The sequence below is a fragment of the Euphorbia lathyris genome, chromosome 6, assembly GCF_963576675.1.
Source record: "Euphorbia lathyris chromosome 6, ddEupLath1.1, whole genome shotgun sequence".
Lineage (NCBI taxonomy): Eukaryota > Viridiplantae > Streptophyta > Magnoliopsida > Malpighiales > Euphorbiaceae > Euphorbia > Euphorbia lathyris.
The window spans coordinates 82,275,596-82,290,363 of record NC_088915.1 but is presented as its reverse complement, the minus strand read 5'-3'; the positions used below and the strand labels follow the sequence as shown (position 1 = coordinate 82,290,363).

General features: G+C 29.2%; 1 protein-coding gene and 1 non-coding gene across 4 annotated transcripts; both read right to left on the bottom strand.

Moving 5' to 3' along the window:
• Positions 1 to 1,360: 1,360 nt before the first annotated feature.
• On the bottom strand, positions 1,361 to 14,540 carry LOC136233067 (gibberellin 2-beta-dioxygenase 8). 3 transcript variants are annotated; one of them, XM_066022609.1, is made up of 5 exons: positions 14,404 to 14,540; positions 14,013 to 14,068; positions 7,399 to 7,862; positions 2,451 to 2,775; positions 1,361 to 1,630 (listed from the first exon to the last, which is right to left on the bottom strand). In XM_066022609.1, the coding sequence occupies exons 2-5, from the start codon at positions 14,049 to 14,051 to the stop codon at positions 1,400 to 1,402; spliced, it is 1,059 nt and encodes a 352-aa protein (XP_065878681.1). In that variant the 5' UTR covers positions 14,052 to 14,068; positions 14,404 to 14,540; the 3' UTR covers positions 1,361 to 1,399. The 3 variants fall into 3 exon arrangements, with proteins under 3 accessions (XP_065878681.1, XP_065878682.1, XP_065878683.1); XM_066022610.1 differs by having other exon boundaries at positions 14,013 to 14,058; positions 14,404 to 14,531; XM_066022611.1 differs by lacking the exon at positions 14,013 to 14,068 and having other exon boundaries at positions 14,404 to 14,531.
• Positions 5,700 to 5,773, bottom strand: TRNAV-CAC (transfer RNA valine (anticodon CAC)). Its single transcript has one exon. It is a non-coding gene; the product is annotated as a tRNA-Val (tRNA).
• Positions 14,541 to 14,768: the final 228 nt, after the last annotated feature.

The following is a 14,768-nucleotide window of genomic DNA, read 5'->3' as shown; positions in this document are numbered from 1 at the left end:
TTACTTATGATCTTAGAGGTCATGGGTTCTAATCACATAGGGTGGGGTGGGTTGAGGGTTTTCCTTTCTTTTAATGTAATCTTTCTTTGTTTAATATAAGTGCATTGCGCACAACTTTAAAAAAAAAACTCAATATATTATTTGGATTTAAAAAAAAAAAAATATCCAAGACATACGGAACATGTGACAATTAAGAATGAAGATTGGATGAGATTCGCATGATGCTACATTACGTGTATACACATATTTTTGATCAGTTACTTATATGAGTGATAAAATGAAAAATAATTTAAGAATATCTTTAGTATTTGATCCCTCGATTTTTTTTGCAAGCTATCTGTCTCATGAACTTTGTCTAAAAAGTTTGATTGATCCTTAAATTTTTATAGTTTCCGATAGCCAGTTCAACTTGCTTAAAATATCTTAATAGCTCTCTCAACTTGGTTAAATGTAATACACAAATCACTCAGTTGTAAAAAAAAAATATGCTACATACGGAAAGTGTGTTACACGTGTTTTACAAATGTCAAACGGTTAATAAAGCTTACCAATGTTTTTGCACACGTTCTATAAATGTCAAACGGTTAAAGCCAACGTATGGAGTTCTCGATTCGCAAAAACATTGGTAAGCTTTATTAACTGTCGTAAGTGAATCCATCAAGAGAATCTCATCTCGGATATGATTGAATTTAGAATTCAAACCAGACAAGAATTGCATTATATGTTCTTCATCTCTCCGAGTCTGTGCTAATTTTCACATTTCTCCACAAGTACAAGTCATTACTAGTTTAAGCTATGCACATTCATCCCATATTCGCTTAATTTTGTTGAAGAAATCAACAATCGACGACATATTACCTAAACGGATACCACAAATTTCATGATGGAGATGAAAAATCATACGACCATTACTCTCACTATAATGTTTATCTCCTTCCATAAATTTCATGAAGAGGATTAAAAAAGAAATACATCTTCTAATTCCTTACTTCAGGAATTAGTAATCCACGAGAAGACCAAATCGCTTTCTTCTTTTATTGTGTATATTCTTGAGACTCTTTATCAAATAGCCTCATTTTTAAGAATGAAATTAGTTTCGTATTTGACACTTAATGGTTTTGAGTAAGCTGCGGTGATGAAAAGATCATCTTAAGAACTTTAAGATGACAAAAATATATCGTTTTAAGAGCTTAGAAAATCATTAAGCGTTTGGATACAAACCGGAAGACTTGGTATGTATTAAATTCTACTACTCACTATTTCTCATTTCCCAAATGAACAATGAATACATGCATATATATAAATATATAGCCTTTCTCTCTCTCTTTTTTTTATGCATAATAATATAAAAGAACCAAAATTAAGCTAATATCTATATATAACATATGAATTAATATAGTTATACAAGAAATCTTGGAAGCCCTATTTTGCGACCTAAAAATTGAACATCTTTCTGAACTTGTTCTCTGTAGTCTTTAAAGCTAAACTTTTTGTAAACCGGAGACTCACACCCACTTTCTATCTCAGTGTCATACGAAGGACACAAGAAATATGCGGTTGAAAATCTTTCCACTTGTTGATTACTCACCACTCGATGTTCAACACTCTTATAAACATCATTGCTCCAAGCCTGCATTTATAGAAAAGTATAAAAATAAATCTTATGGTTTCATATTTGTAATGTTTCTGCAATTTAAAAGTTTGTGAATGCGAGTTAGAGAGCTATTTCTAAAGACATTTTTTTTTTAAATAAGAATGCTTATTTATCTACGTGCAATTTAAAACAAAAGTTCAACCATTTTTCATTTTATTTGCTCCCTATCCTAATAAATAAAACATCTTTAAGTATAAAAGAAAAGAAATACGGTGGCGTTTGAAAACTAATAAAATTTCAGATCCAATTTATAAATTTTTAAACTAACGAGAAATTATATTTTTTTTTTCAAAAAATATATAAGATATTATTTTTTTGTATTAGATTGTGATTAATTAGTTCGAGTTTGTTTAATCATTTTGTAGATGACATCTCTTTATTAATATTTTTTTTTGTTACAATTAATATTTTTTAATACACTAGTATCATAATTCGAAATATAATTTAAACTGTTAAAAATTTAATTTAATCAAATCTTAATTGCTATATATACGTACATATAGACAAAATAGGTCCCTGATTATTTCAATTTTGATGTATTGAACTCGTAACTTTTAATTTAATGCATCAAATACTTGTTTTTTTTTATATTAAACCGTTGTTTATCAAATTAGTTAACTGTAAACATCTAATTCACTTAAAAAAAACTTTACTCATTTATCTGTCTTGTATGAAATGTTTTTTTTTTGTTTTCTAGTTTCTCTACCGCTATATCACACCTATAAAAAATTGTTCTCAAACAGTTAAAAATGCAAATTTCAAACGAAAATGAAATGTAAAAACCCGAGTTTATTACCTGAAACAAGTCACCGATATTTATAATTAGGGCATCAGGATTGGGTTTGACAGCAAACCATTTGCCATCTTTGACAAGTTGCAAACCTCCAACTTGATCTTGATGGAGAATTGTGAGGAAGTCACTATCTGTGTGTGGTGTTAATCCAAACATATTTGCTGGAAATGGACATGCCGGATACCGATTCAGTCGGAGATAGCACGTGCTCGCCAAGCAATTTTCTTCGAAGAAACTCGATTTTCTCCCCAATTTCTCTGCCAGTATCTTAGCTAACTTCTGTGCTAAATCTGCAATCGCGGTAGCAAAATGTTCCATCGTCGAAGTGCTGCACATGTTACATAAATTGGTTAGGAGATTAAGAATTACAATGAAAAACGAGAAATTCTAATGTGGTTCGGGATCAATTGGCACTGGCGAATACAGATTTCGAAAGCTGGGGTGCAATGTGCACCCTTAGTGTTCCCTTTTTGCGGAGATAGGGGCTAAAGCATTGTCCATGAAAAATTGGCAGCACGGAGAACAGGGCTTTGGGGGTGCCGGAGCACTCTTGGCCTCAACTAAGGCCAGGGGAGCTCCGACACCACAAGCCAAATGCCTCCGCACTGATAATTTTTAGGGTGAATTATATTTAGGCCCAATTTCTACATAGTATAAGAGCTAGGTAGTCGGTGACTTCCAAATAAAAGATTTTACTATATGACCGGCGCACCACATCTTCCATGTACTGGAATAATAATCTCATGACACGTGATATACAAATCAATAAAATATTGAAACGTGCAATTCATTAAAAAAAATTAATTATTTATTTAAATAAAATTAGAGGGCGAGCCTTGACGCAACGGTAAACGTTGTTGTGTGTGACTGAGAGGTCACCGGTTCCAATCTTAGGAGCGGCCACTTGTCAAAAAATTGGCACGGGAAGGCTTGCCCCAGTACACCCTTGTGGTAGGACCCTCCCCGGACCCTCGCTTAAGCGGGACACGTAGTGCACTGGGCCGCCCTTTTTTTATTTAAATAAAATTCTACATTCTAACATATAAACCCTAAACTCTAAAGTATAATCCTAAACTTTAAAATATGTAACGTGCATCAAATTATTAGCCTCGCGCACCACGTCATCCGGCGGATACTAAAATTTCTAAAATCCCTTAACGGATATCTCTCGACAAACACTCGGTCTCCGCGTTTTTTCTTCACGACGTTCAACCTCCATTCCCTAAACGTATTTCTCCCAAATACTAATTAGTCATTTATAAATACGAGATAAATTTTTTCCTAATGTTTCCCTTCACTTCCCTCAACGGAATCTCTCGACAAACACTCGACTCAAGTAACAACGAGCATCGTCTTCACGACATTCCGCCTCCATCCCCTAAACGTACTTCTCGGTTAATCATTTATAAATACGAGATAATTTTTTCCTCATTCAAATACATTCTGAAGTGAATTAGACTAAAGTTATACAAATACATTATGATATAAACCATAATTAAGAAAGGAATCATAATATATAATTGTTGTATAGACTTAAATTATAGATAGTACAGTAAGGACGTGATGATAAATACAAGACCTAAGTTTTTGTTGAAATTAGTTGAAATTTGGTGAAATTGGTTGCACAACTTTTTTCAATTATGTAAAAAATGGGACCCAAAAATCAGTTACAGGCCTGACTTTATATTATACAGCTCATTCAGATTTGTTACATTCATTCACGTGAGAAGATTTTTCTGGTATTTAATATGAATGATTCAGAATTTCACTGGAAAATGCATGCATTATTCATAAACCGTACGTGAATTATTTCACTAGTTTTAAGTACCTGATTTCCGGTATAGAGTAGGTGGTACGGGAGTAAAATGTCCGAGTAAAGAGCGACTACGATGGAGATAGGAATGAAATGAATGACACTATCGGAAATAGATAGATAGTTACTTAATTAGTAAGATGTGTTTCTTATATGTATGAACACGTTTTAAAATTGTGAAGTCTAATGAGTCGGACATGGACCAAATATTAATTAGCCGAACTGTTACAGCTAGTTATCTAACTTGCACCCAAATGTCTAATGTCTTTCAAACATTTAAAACAATATTTTTTTTCCTCTCAACTAGTTTAAACTAGTTTGGTTAATCGTTTCTTTCCACGCGACAGTATTATATTTTACGTGCGACTTGCATCTTAAACATTTTTGGGACCCAGTGCTAAATGAAAAAAAAAAATTAGGCCTTATTTATTAAAAAAAAATAATACTTTCATATAATAATAATGTTTCTACAAAATGAAACACCAAAATACTTTTAACTTGATTTTCAACATACTAAATATAATAAAAATAATTAAATTAGATATTGTATAATAATAATAATAATAATAAAAACTGGATCCCTTAAGACTCTTAGAGCGTTAATTTTCTGGATACATTAACATTCACTTAATTTTTCACATAATAATTAATAATAATAATTTATTTAGATTTGTATAATAAAAAAAACTGGGCCCTTTTAAATTTGGGGTCCTGTGCGGGAGAACTCATTGTACACCCTTCACCTATTCTCTTGCTTGCAGTTTAAGTAAGTTGAGGTGTAGGTTTGTCAATAAGATGGATTAATACTCAAACTCAATGGATCCTGCCCTTTTAGGATCAAGGGAATCACCGGTACCTATTTTCATTGAGTAGGGGATAGGGGAGAAAATTATCTCCACTTTCGGGGATGGACTGGGCATGATAATAGCTGTCTATACTCTATAACGATAGTAGTATTCAGCTCAATCTAATGAATTTGGTCATTTACTATTAAATCTATGACGTAAGATGTTTTGAATCTCCTCTTTAGGATTCTAACAATTCTAGAACCAACAGTGAAAGACCGAATTCGATTCAGAATCCAAGTGAACACTAGATACCTAACCCATTAATATTACGGTACTCATTGATATACCCATTAATATATATTATATACAAATTCAATTTAAAATAAAGTAAAAAAAATTAGAATATATATTTTATTTTAATAAATTTAATACAAATTCAATTTAAAATAAAGTAAAAAAAAATTAGAATATATATTTTATTTTAATAAATTTAGAATATATATATATATTCTTTTTTTAAGAAGTTTTGGTGAGAAGAAAGTAATCCAATATAAACATGTGAATTTATTTCTATTTTGAAAAGATTATAGCTGCGTTTTAAAATTGAATATAATTAAATATGGTGTGAAATTGGGATTTTTAAAAACTATATGTCTGAGCCCGGGTTCGAACCGGGGACCTCTAGTGTGTGAGACTAGCGTGATAACCAACTACACCACCCAGACGATCGTGTTAAATGTACGACACGTAAATTATTAATATTTTATTATTTTAAGAATATTTATGTTCTCACTCAGTTTGGCAAATCAGAAGTCCAAACTCATAATAGTAATAATTACAGTCTTTCTGTAAGACACTAATTTCTATTTTTGGAAAGTGTGAGTTTTGTATAATTACTAAAAGGGTAATATAGGTTAGGTGCTAAATAAATAAGGGCTTGAGGGTATTTATGTATTTTCATACTATGAGTGATTGTCACTATAGTGACCTAGAGCATTTTCATTAACTATAATTATAATGAAGTAATTCAACTCTTAATTATGATTTTAGTAGATTAAAGTAAGAAAATAAGCATTGTTAATAATATTAATAAAGAAATTAAGGTAGTTTATCTACTTTTAAATTTTTATACTAACAATTAATTCTAAATTTAAAACACGAATAAAATTTAAGTACTGTGATTTTTTATAATAGTTTGTATGAATTTTCAGTTTGAGACATCCTTTAAAATAAATTCTCTCTCAATTAAAATTTTCTAGGTAAGCATTGCGTTATCAAATTAATAGACACCGACATATTGATTTTTTTATTTAAAAAAACAACATGCGTATTAATTTTTCGAATTAGCATTTTTACTCACTACTCTATATCTTTTTAAATAAAAAAATGTTTTATTTATGTTTAACTTCTGCTATAAATACATGTTTCTGAAAAAATGTGAAGTCATTTAATTTAAATGTTTTTTTAATGTAAAATTAAAAAATGCATATAAATTATATCTACACTACCATTAATTAAATTTTAATTAATAAATAATACCGTAAGTATAATAGACTTTGATACCATTTATAACGAATCATTTAACCAAAAAAGCTTAATTATGAGTAAAACCCGAAGATAATTTGTTTAGACGTTTAAATTAATATTTTATGAATGGATTTAAACTAAAATGTCATGCACTCATATGCATACGCTTAGTTTTTTTTATTGCGTAGAGGTGCTAAAACTCCGAGACAGAAAAAAAAGGAAAAAAAAAACTACTAAATTATTTTCGAATCACCTGAGATAGATTGTTCCCTCTTCTATTGGCACATAGGAGTTCCTCGTATGCTTAGTTATTTGTTCCTCAAAAATTTCAACATTAAAAATATATTTTGAAATTTTTGAAATGAAATAATAAGATAACTGACTGAGAGAGTACGGATCTATTACATCCTGAACACCGAAATCTATTTTTAGAAAGAATGATTTGAGTCGGTCTTTCACCTAAAAAAAACGTCTAAGCCCTGTAATCAAGAGTGGAGATAGGGGGCTCGGGGGTACTTAGACACCCCGACCTCCAGAAACCACTTCCAAAAAGGGTAGTTTAGCCCTTTGTCTACACAAAAGGGGCTCCAAGAAGGGGTGCAAATTTGCACCTCCAACTTTCGAACTTTGTATATTCGTCACGGAACATGGGACATGGGTATCGAAACCACCCTAAAAAGGGTAGTTCAGCCCCTATCTCCGGGGTCGCTAGGGGTGCAAATTAGTACCACCTCCACCTTTCAAAATACGTATTCGTCTAAACCCGACTTTTTCCTCAAGTTCCGTCACCGAATGAATAAAAAGATATCAGAAAGAAATTTACCTGAAAGACGGTAAACCATTGGAAGCAGCGGAGATATCAGTCATCGGAATGTGAAAAGCTTCAGACCAAGAAAACTGACTAAGACAATTAGCAGTCGGAGTACCCCACCGGTAAGTCCCGGAACTGAAATTCAAGAACTTATCTTCCTTACTTTTCCGATGAAAAGGTTGTTTAAAAACCTTAATTTGTTCTTGTCTCATCTTGTCCAAAATTTCTCGTGAAATCCCATGATTTACGACTTGGAAAAAACCCCATTCTTGAGATGCTTTCGCTATCTCGTTTTTGCAGTTGTCTTTCTGCGGATTGTTATCGAGACGGAGGAGAACTCCGAGATCGATCAAAGGAAGCTCACATTCTTCGAAAATTGCAGAAGTTGTCTTAAACTTCTTCGAATCTTCGATTGTTTTGTGCAGAAGATTGCTGTAGATCTCGTGGAAAGGTGGGTCCACGTCCATTCCTAGAGGCTGAAATGGAGAAACAAAGAAAGAAAGATGGAAGAAAAAACTATTAGAAAATATCAAAGATTATGTTTCTTACAAGGGTTTATATACAAGAAAAAAGAGAAAAATAAAATAAATAAATAAATAATTTATTAGCTTCTGTTTTGCAAATAAATTGTTATACCAATAGTTACTGAAGTTTATGGTTAAACCGAAACACATTTTCTTTCACTAAAATTATTAAACGTTTATTTTAGAAATGAAAAAGTTATTGAAATAATGACGTGACAACAATCACGTTGAAATGACAGAATTTTACGTATGATTAAGAAACTCTTTACATAAAAAAGATTATATTTTTTATTTATTTATAATTAAACTTCTTGAAACTGTTATATGGGAATAAAAATGTACTTTCATATTTTCTTGTTGTCATATTGCATATAGGGTTGCTATGTGACTATCATGTTATACGTAAGAGTAACTCTTATTAACATGGTTGTTACGTTATTATTTTAGTGATTTTTTCTGTCTGGATTGATTAGAAATAAAAAGAAAAATTTCAATTACTTTATTGAACAAAATGCAGTTCAATAACCTTTTTGAAACTAATCCCAAATTTTAGTGACCATCTATATGCTTAATTATTACATTGATGAGTTTTTTTATTTAAAAAAAAAAGACATTACAAGGTCTGTGACTTTTTCAAAAACAATTATGTACTTAGTATTCCGTCCAGAATTCTATTAGTAAAAAGTAAAAATTTTACCTAAAATTACAAGTTTGTGGAACATTATGAAACATTATAATAACTTTTAATACATAAGTAAACTTATCATTTGTATATGTTAAGGTCTGTTTGATAAAGAGCTTTTTGAAGTAAAATTAGAGATTTAAGACACTTTAAAGGTTTTGACTAGTCAAACATCTAATAGTGGTGTTTGAAGAAACTTATTAGTTCCAAAAATCTAATTTTGAAAAAGTTCAGACCTTTTTCAATTAGTTTATTGTTCCATCTCTTTTTACGGACATTTTTACTCCTAATTAATACTTTTTAATTCCAAATAAATGTTTTATTATGTTCTTATTGGTCATTTTACACAAACAGCTATTAGGAATCAGCTAAATTTTACCAAACAAGTTCACACAATGCGTCAGTCAAATCAGCTAACCAAAAAGGTAATAAGCTAACAGTTAATGTAATCAGCTATCAGCTAACGGCCCTCTTTGGAAATTAGTTGTTAGCTGATTACATTAGCTGGTTTGACTAGCTGATTTGAGTAGTTGTTTGTGTAGACCTGTTTGGTAAAAATTAGCTGATTGATAATAGCGGTTTGTGCAAAAAGACGAATAAGGGCATTTCTTTTTTAATATTAGGGTTAAAGAAGTCCATTAATTTTAATATTGCAAAACGCTAATTGAAAAAGCTCCTAAAATGAGCTTTTTCTAAATTAACGTTTTCATCCCAAAACTCTCTCACAAACCTCTCTCCACCAAACACTCCAATCAGCGGTTTCAGTGGTCAAACCGCTAAAGTTGGTCAAAACCGCTCTTTTTATTTCAAAACGCTCTTTACCAAACAGGGCCAACATCAAATTGTCAAAAAGGGTCTAAGACTAATAAAATTTTGGATGGAATGATTAAATAGTTGATTTTGAAAAAGTCAAGGCTCTATAATGTATTTTATAACAATAGAATGACTGATTTGTGTATTGTGTAAGAACTCGTAGACAAATAAATTATTTATAAAATAGTCCTCGGAGGGTATATTTGAAACAAGAAAGACAAATTAAGACAATGTTAAAAAAGAACAAAAGATTTAGGGTTTCTACTTAGTTTTAGCTTCCTTCGTCTTCGATGAAAGCGTTAGGGCGTTTTCTCTCAAGTTTTGGACTTTGGAGTAAAAGTTGATTTAATGTCTTTTAGTACCTATGAATATCTATCTTTTTCTCAATTTTATTTTATTTGGATTTTTGGTAATTTACTTAATTAGGATAGGATAGGTCATATTCATAAAATCTTCAAATTTTAAATTAAGGTCACAAAACTAATAAATTAAAAAATTTACACTAAAGTTAAATAATATATATTTTTATAGTTTATTTGATTTTTCGGTTCGAGACTCATCAGACATCCTTTAGATGGATCAACTCTCAATTAAATAATATTTTTTTTATATATTGTTTTTGCGTGTGTGTGTTTCTGATTAAAAAAAACTATATACTAAAGTTCAAAATGGTGATTATGTAATTGGGAAAGGCATATAAAGTGGGAATTTGTGGTAATTAGTAGAATGCAATGTATAAAACGTGTTAAGTATATGCACGGAAGCACTAGTCATAATGTAATTATGGAATTCTTTTTTAAAATGTCTATCATGTAATCATTCACTTTTAGATTGTTAATGGAGAAATTAATAATAATAATTAGAAATCTTAATACATCATTTGCATCCTGAATTTGTCCAAAAAGCTTGATTGGCCCCCTGAACTTTCAAAGTGTCCGGATAACCCTTTGAACTTGCATAAAATATTCAGTTAGCCCCCTAAACTTGCATAAAATGTAATCAATTGGTCACTTGGTCGCAAAAAAGTAAGTCAAATGTGAAAGATGTATTCCCCGAGTCTTAAAAAAAGTAAAACGACCAAAAACAGAATATACGGTTCTAATATTGGAGAGGACAAGTTTTATAGTTGAGCAAGTAATAACTTCATTTTTAATATATTTTTGAATTATGTAATAATATTCTAAGATGCGTGGAATACATTTTTCGTATTTAATTTATTTTTTTGCGACCGAGTGATCAATTGATTGCATTTTATGCAAGTTCAGGAGGCTAACTGAACATTTTATGCAAGTTCAGTGTGCTATCGAAACACTTTAAAAGTTCAGGGGGCCAATCAAGCTTTTTGGATAAGTTCAGGGGGCAAATGATGTATTAAGCCTAATTAGAATAATAATGATACATTATATTATAGAACATAAGATAATGATATATATGGGTTTTAAGAATTTATTATTTCAATGATAATATAAAAAAGAGATACGATGCAAAAAATACTTCTAATATTTTCAGCTAGGAACAATTTTATTCCGAACATTAAAATAGTGTAATTTTACCCCTAATGTTGACAGTGAATATCAATTTTACCCATAACGTTGACAAGTTGGGTCAATTTCAGACATTGTTATAAAATGCATATATTTTGTTTCTTATTCTACACCAATTGCACGTGTGTTGATTCTGAAAAAAATTCATATTTTTTTTTATAATTTAATAAGAGAATTGAAAATTAAAATTTTTAAATTCGGCGAAATATTTGAATTTTTTTGTCCATCTCGTATAAAATACAGTATATTTTTTTAAAATTTTTTTAACTTTGTTTCTCATTTAATCATATGTTTGTGACCTGTTATTAATTAGTAATAAAATGACGCACATGTAAACTGTAGATGACAAAATTCATGATCGAGAAAGACAATTTGATGAATTATTTCTCTAATTGACCTGACTTGTCAATATCAGGGGTAAAATTGCTCTTGGTTACCAATGTTAGGGGTAAAATTGCACCATTTCAGACGTTAGTGTTAAAATTGCTTATAGTTGTAAATGTTAAGGGTATTTTTACACGTTCTCCTTATAAAAAAAATTAAAATTTTATTTATTAGTTTAATTATTTATTAATTAAAAAATTTAGCATAAGAAAACTTGTGTTTATCTCTAATTAATCTTATCCAATCAAGATATATATATTTGTAAATTTACTTTCTTTGATATATTCACCAATGTTAATCTTTTACCATATAAATATTTATAAAAAAAAAATGCGACGTGTAAAGTTTTCCATCATTACAAGGAAAATATAGATTTTTAAAAAATTATAAAAAAAACTATATATTTGTCAGCAAATAAAATATATAGAGAGTGGGGGCAAAATAAGGGGGGCAGAGGGTATTTTAAATTTTAAGAATTGTCTTGTTTATATAATAAAATAAATAATATATGGTCTTGTAGACCGGTGGCTGAATTTCTAGACACATGACCAACAAGAATTTGCCCCACGTAGGATATTCAGTCACCTGTTGTTTACATAGACTAAAAAAAAAAATTAATTAATGAATAAAAAATATTACTTAGTTATGAGAAAAAAAAAATTGATTTGCGAAGAATTTGAGTAGAGTTGTAGATGAGCCGAGCTGATATTTCGGCTTAATAATAGCTCGAGTATGTTCGGTTTGATTTATAAACGAGATGAGCTAGGACATAGCGAAAATAAGCTCGAAAGTTCGTGAACAGACTCGAATATAAATTCATGAATAAGCTCACGAACAAACTCTATCACAGTGTTCATGAACACATTCATGAACAAACTATATTAGATTAGTTTTTTAATAATAGTATTTTTATAAATGAGAAAATGTAAAACCTTAGTTTTGTATTTTCAAAAAGTATGTTATTATGTTAAAAAAATCAAATTAACATAATTAACGAGTTGTTCGCTAATAAATTTCGTGAATAGAATTAGTGAGCTGTTTGGACAAAGTTCGCGAACAAATAAAAGACATGTTCGTGAGCTGCTCATGAACATGATTTTGAAATCGGGTTTGAGCTTGTCGATTTTCTAACGAACCGAGTATGAATTGACCAAAACTTGGATCGACTCAATACGTCCCTAATTTTGAGTCAAATTCAATCTTAAAAACATATTATGATATTAAGGTCCTGTTATTTGTCACTTAATTTCAATATCAGTAATTTCATTTCAGTTTAGTAGCATTCAGTTCAATTCAATAATTTATCATTATTTATTATAATTATTATTATTTATTATTATTATCATTAGAACCATTATTATTATTACTATTAACTTATTTATTTTATTTATTGCTATTTTTAAAGTCTAATATTATTATTTCAGTTCAGTAGCATTCAATTCAGTTCAGTTTGTGATGAAGCTCTTAGTCTGTTGGTTGAGAGCTTACCTATGACTGTAGAGGTCATGGATTCGAATCACATGTGTGGGGTAGGATGGGGGCTTTTCTTTCTCTTTAATGTAATCTTCATTTGGTTAATGTAAATGCAATTCAATTCAGTTTACTTAATTTCAGTAAAAAAGACATAACTTAAGAGATAATAACAAAAACAGATAGAGAAATTTCAAACTTAGTGTTTATTAAATAGTGTAATTTCAAATTTTATTAACAAAAAATAGAGAAAAAAGTTATATGTGCGATTTCTTTGTTTTTTTTTTTTTTTGAGAAATACATGCGATTTCTTTGTTAACAAGGGTTAAAATTGCACACTTTTTTTATTAACGAAAAAACTTATCTTCCGTTAATGAGCTTAAAACTACACTGTCAGATAAATATTAAGTTTAAGATTACATGGTTTCAATATGTGGAAACTAAATTTATTTTCTTCAAAAACATAGGACTGAATTTATAATTGAATCCAATGAATCAAAGTGAAATTGACAAGGCATGCTTTAAAATGAGTGTGAAATATTATGATATTATAAGAAACAAAACATGTGATATTGATTTATCATATAGTCCCCCAACCCAACACTAGTTTATCTATGTGTTCATATTTTCATCACAATAATATAAATTTATAATATTTCACTAAAAAAAATAAATTATTAATAAAAAAAATATAAATTAATATATAATTGTTAAAAAAAATATTATTGTTTGCCTTAATTAGTTTTCACTATAATTAATAATCTAGTATTCCTTTATGGTATTTTCTGAAAAATTATGACTTTTTTTTAGATTCCCATCACATCAGAAATTAAAATGAAAATAATTATAATCAAGGGACCCGGTAATCATTTTCGTTGAAAAAAATGTACAAAACACATATTTATGTTGCTGAAAAGGATGAAAATCAGCCTATTTTTTCAATTTTATCAATCCATATGTGTATATACATATAATAAATTTTTTAGTATTTATAAATAAAAAATATAATATTTTTCTTGCAAAAAAATATAAAAATTCGATTAATGCTATTAATTATCTTAAATATGACACGTTAACATCAGTGATATTTATTGATATTGATATGATATGTTGATTTGATTACACGTAAATGAAACACGTCGATAAAGTCAAATGATATTAATAGTTAAAAAATCACTTATAAATTATCAAATAAATATAAAAATATACCTGATCCATTTTTTTCAGGATGTTATTAGATTCCACCATTTCTGCTCTGGAATAAGCTAAAAATCAATATATAAAATATTAATTTTCCTCAACAAATTTAATAAATAAAAATAACATTTAGGGCCAATTTCAAAAAATATTTTGACTTCTAATTAAAAAATTAAAAAAAAATTGTAAAAAAAACCGTCATACAAAAGAAATGCATTTGTTGCCCGTTAACGGGTCAAAAATATCTCGATTTGGTAACGACGACAACCATGATTCTTCTTACACAACGAAAAATTTTGAAACCCGAAAAATCATGTTTTTTTTATTAATTAGGCCTAAATTAAAACACTATAGTGCAATGTGACATTAGATAAATAAATTAAGATTAAAGAGAATTACTTACATAAAAATCCACGGCAATGTCAACTTCTACCAGTAGCTCTCAGCTCAGATCAAATTTAATTTGATAATTTTGCAAATTGCACCCAATTGTTTTTATTTTTTCAATTCTGAAACTGGAGAAAGAAATGGAGGGAGAAAATAAATTCTGTGATTGAAGCTTGGAGAGAGGATATATTTATAGGCAATAAAATTGATTAATTTAATTATAAATTAAATAAAATGAAAATAATATTTTAATTTATTTAGAAAAGGGGGATGAAAATGTGATGAATTATTAAAATTATGACTAAGGAGCAGTAGGTTGTCGGCGAGAAGATAATGGAAGTATCTGATTAAGAAAAGAGCACGTCTTTTAAATTTAAATTT

What these genes read in the sequence shown, in the direction of transcription:
- LOC136233067 (XM_066022609.1), bottom strand. Translation starts at nt 14,051, where the DNA reads ATGGTGGAATCTAATAACATCCTGAAAAAAATGGATCAG. An exon ending in TCCTGAAAAAAATGGATCAG is followed by an intron (nt 7,863 to 14,012) that starts GTATATTTTTAT and finishes TCTCCATTTCAG; the next exon opens with CCTCTAGGAATGGACGTGGA. An exon ending in ATATCGGTGACTTGTTTCAG is followed by an intron (nt 1,631 to 2,450) that starts GTAATAAACTCG and finishes CTATAAATGCAG; the next exon opens with GCTTGGAGCAATGATGTTTA.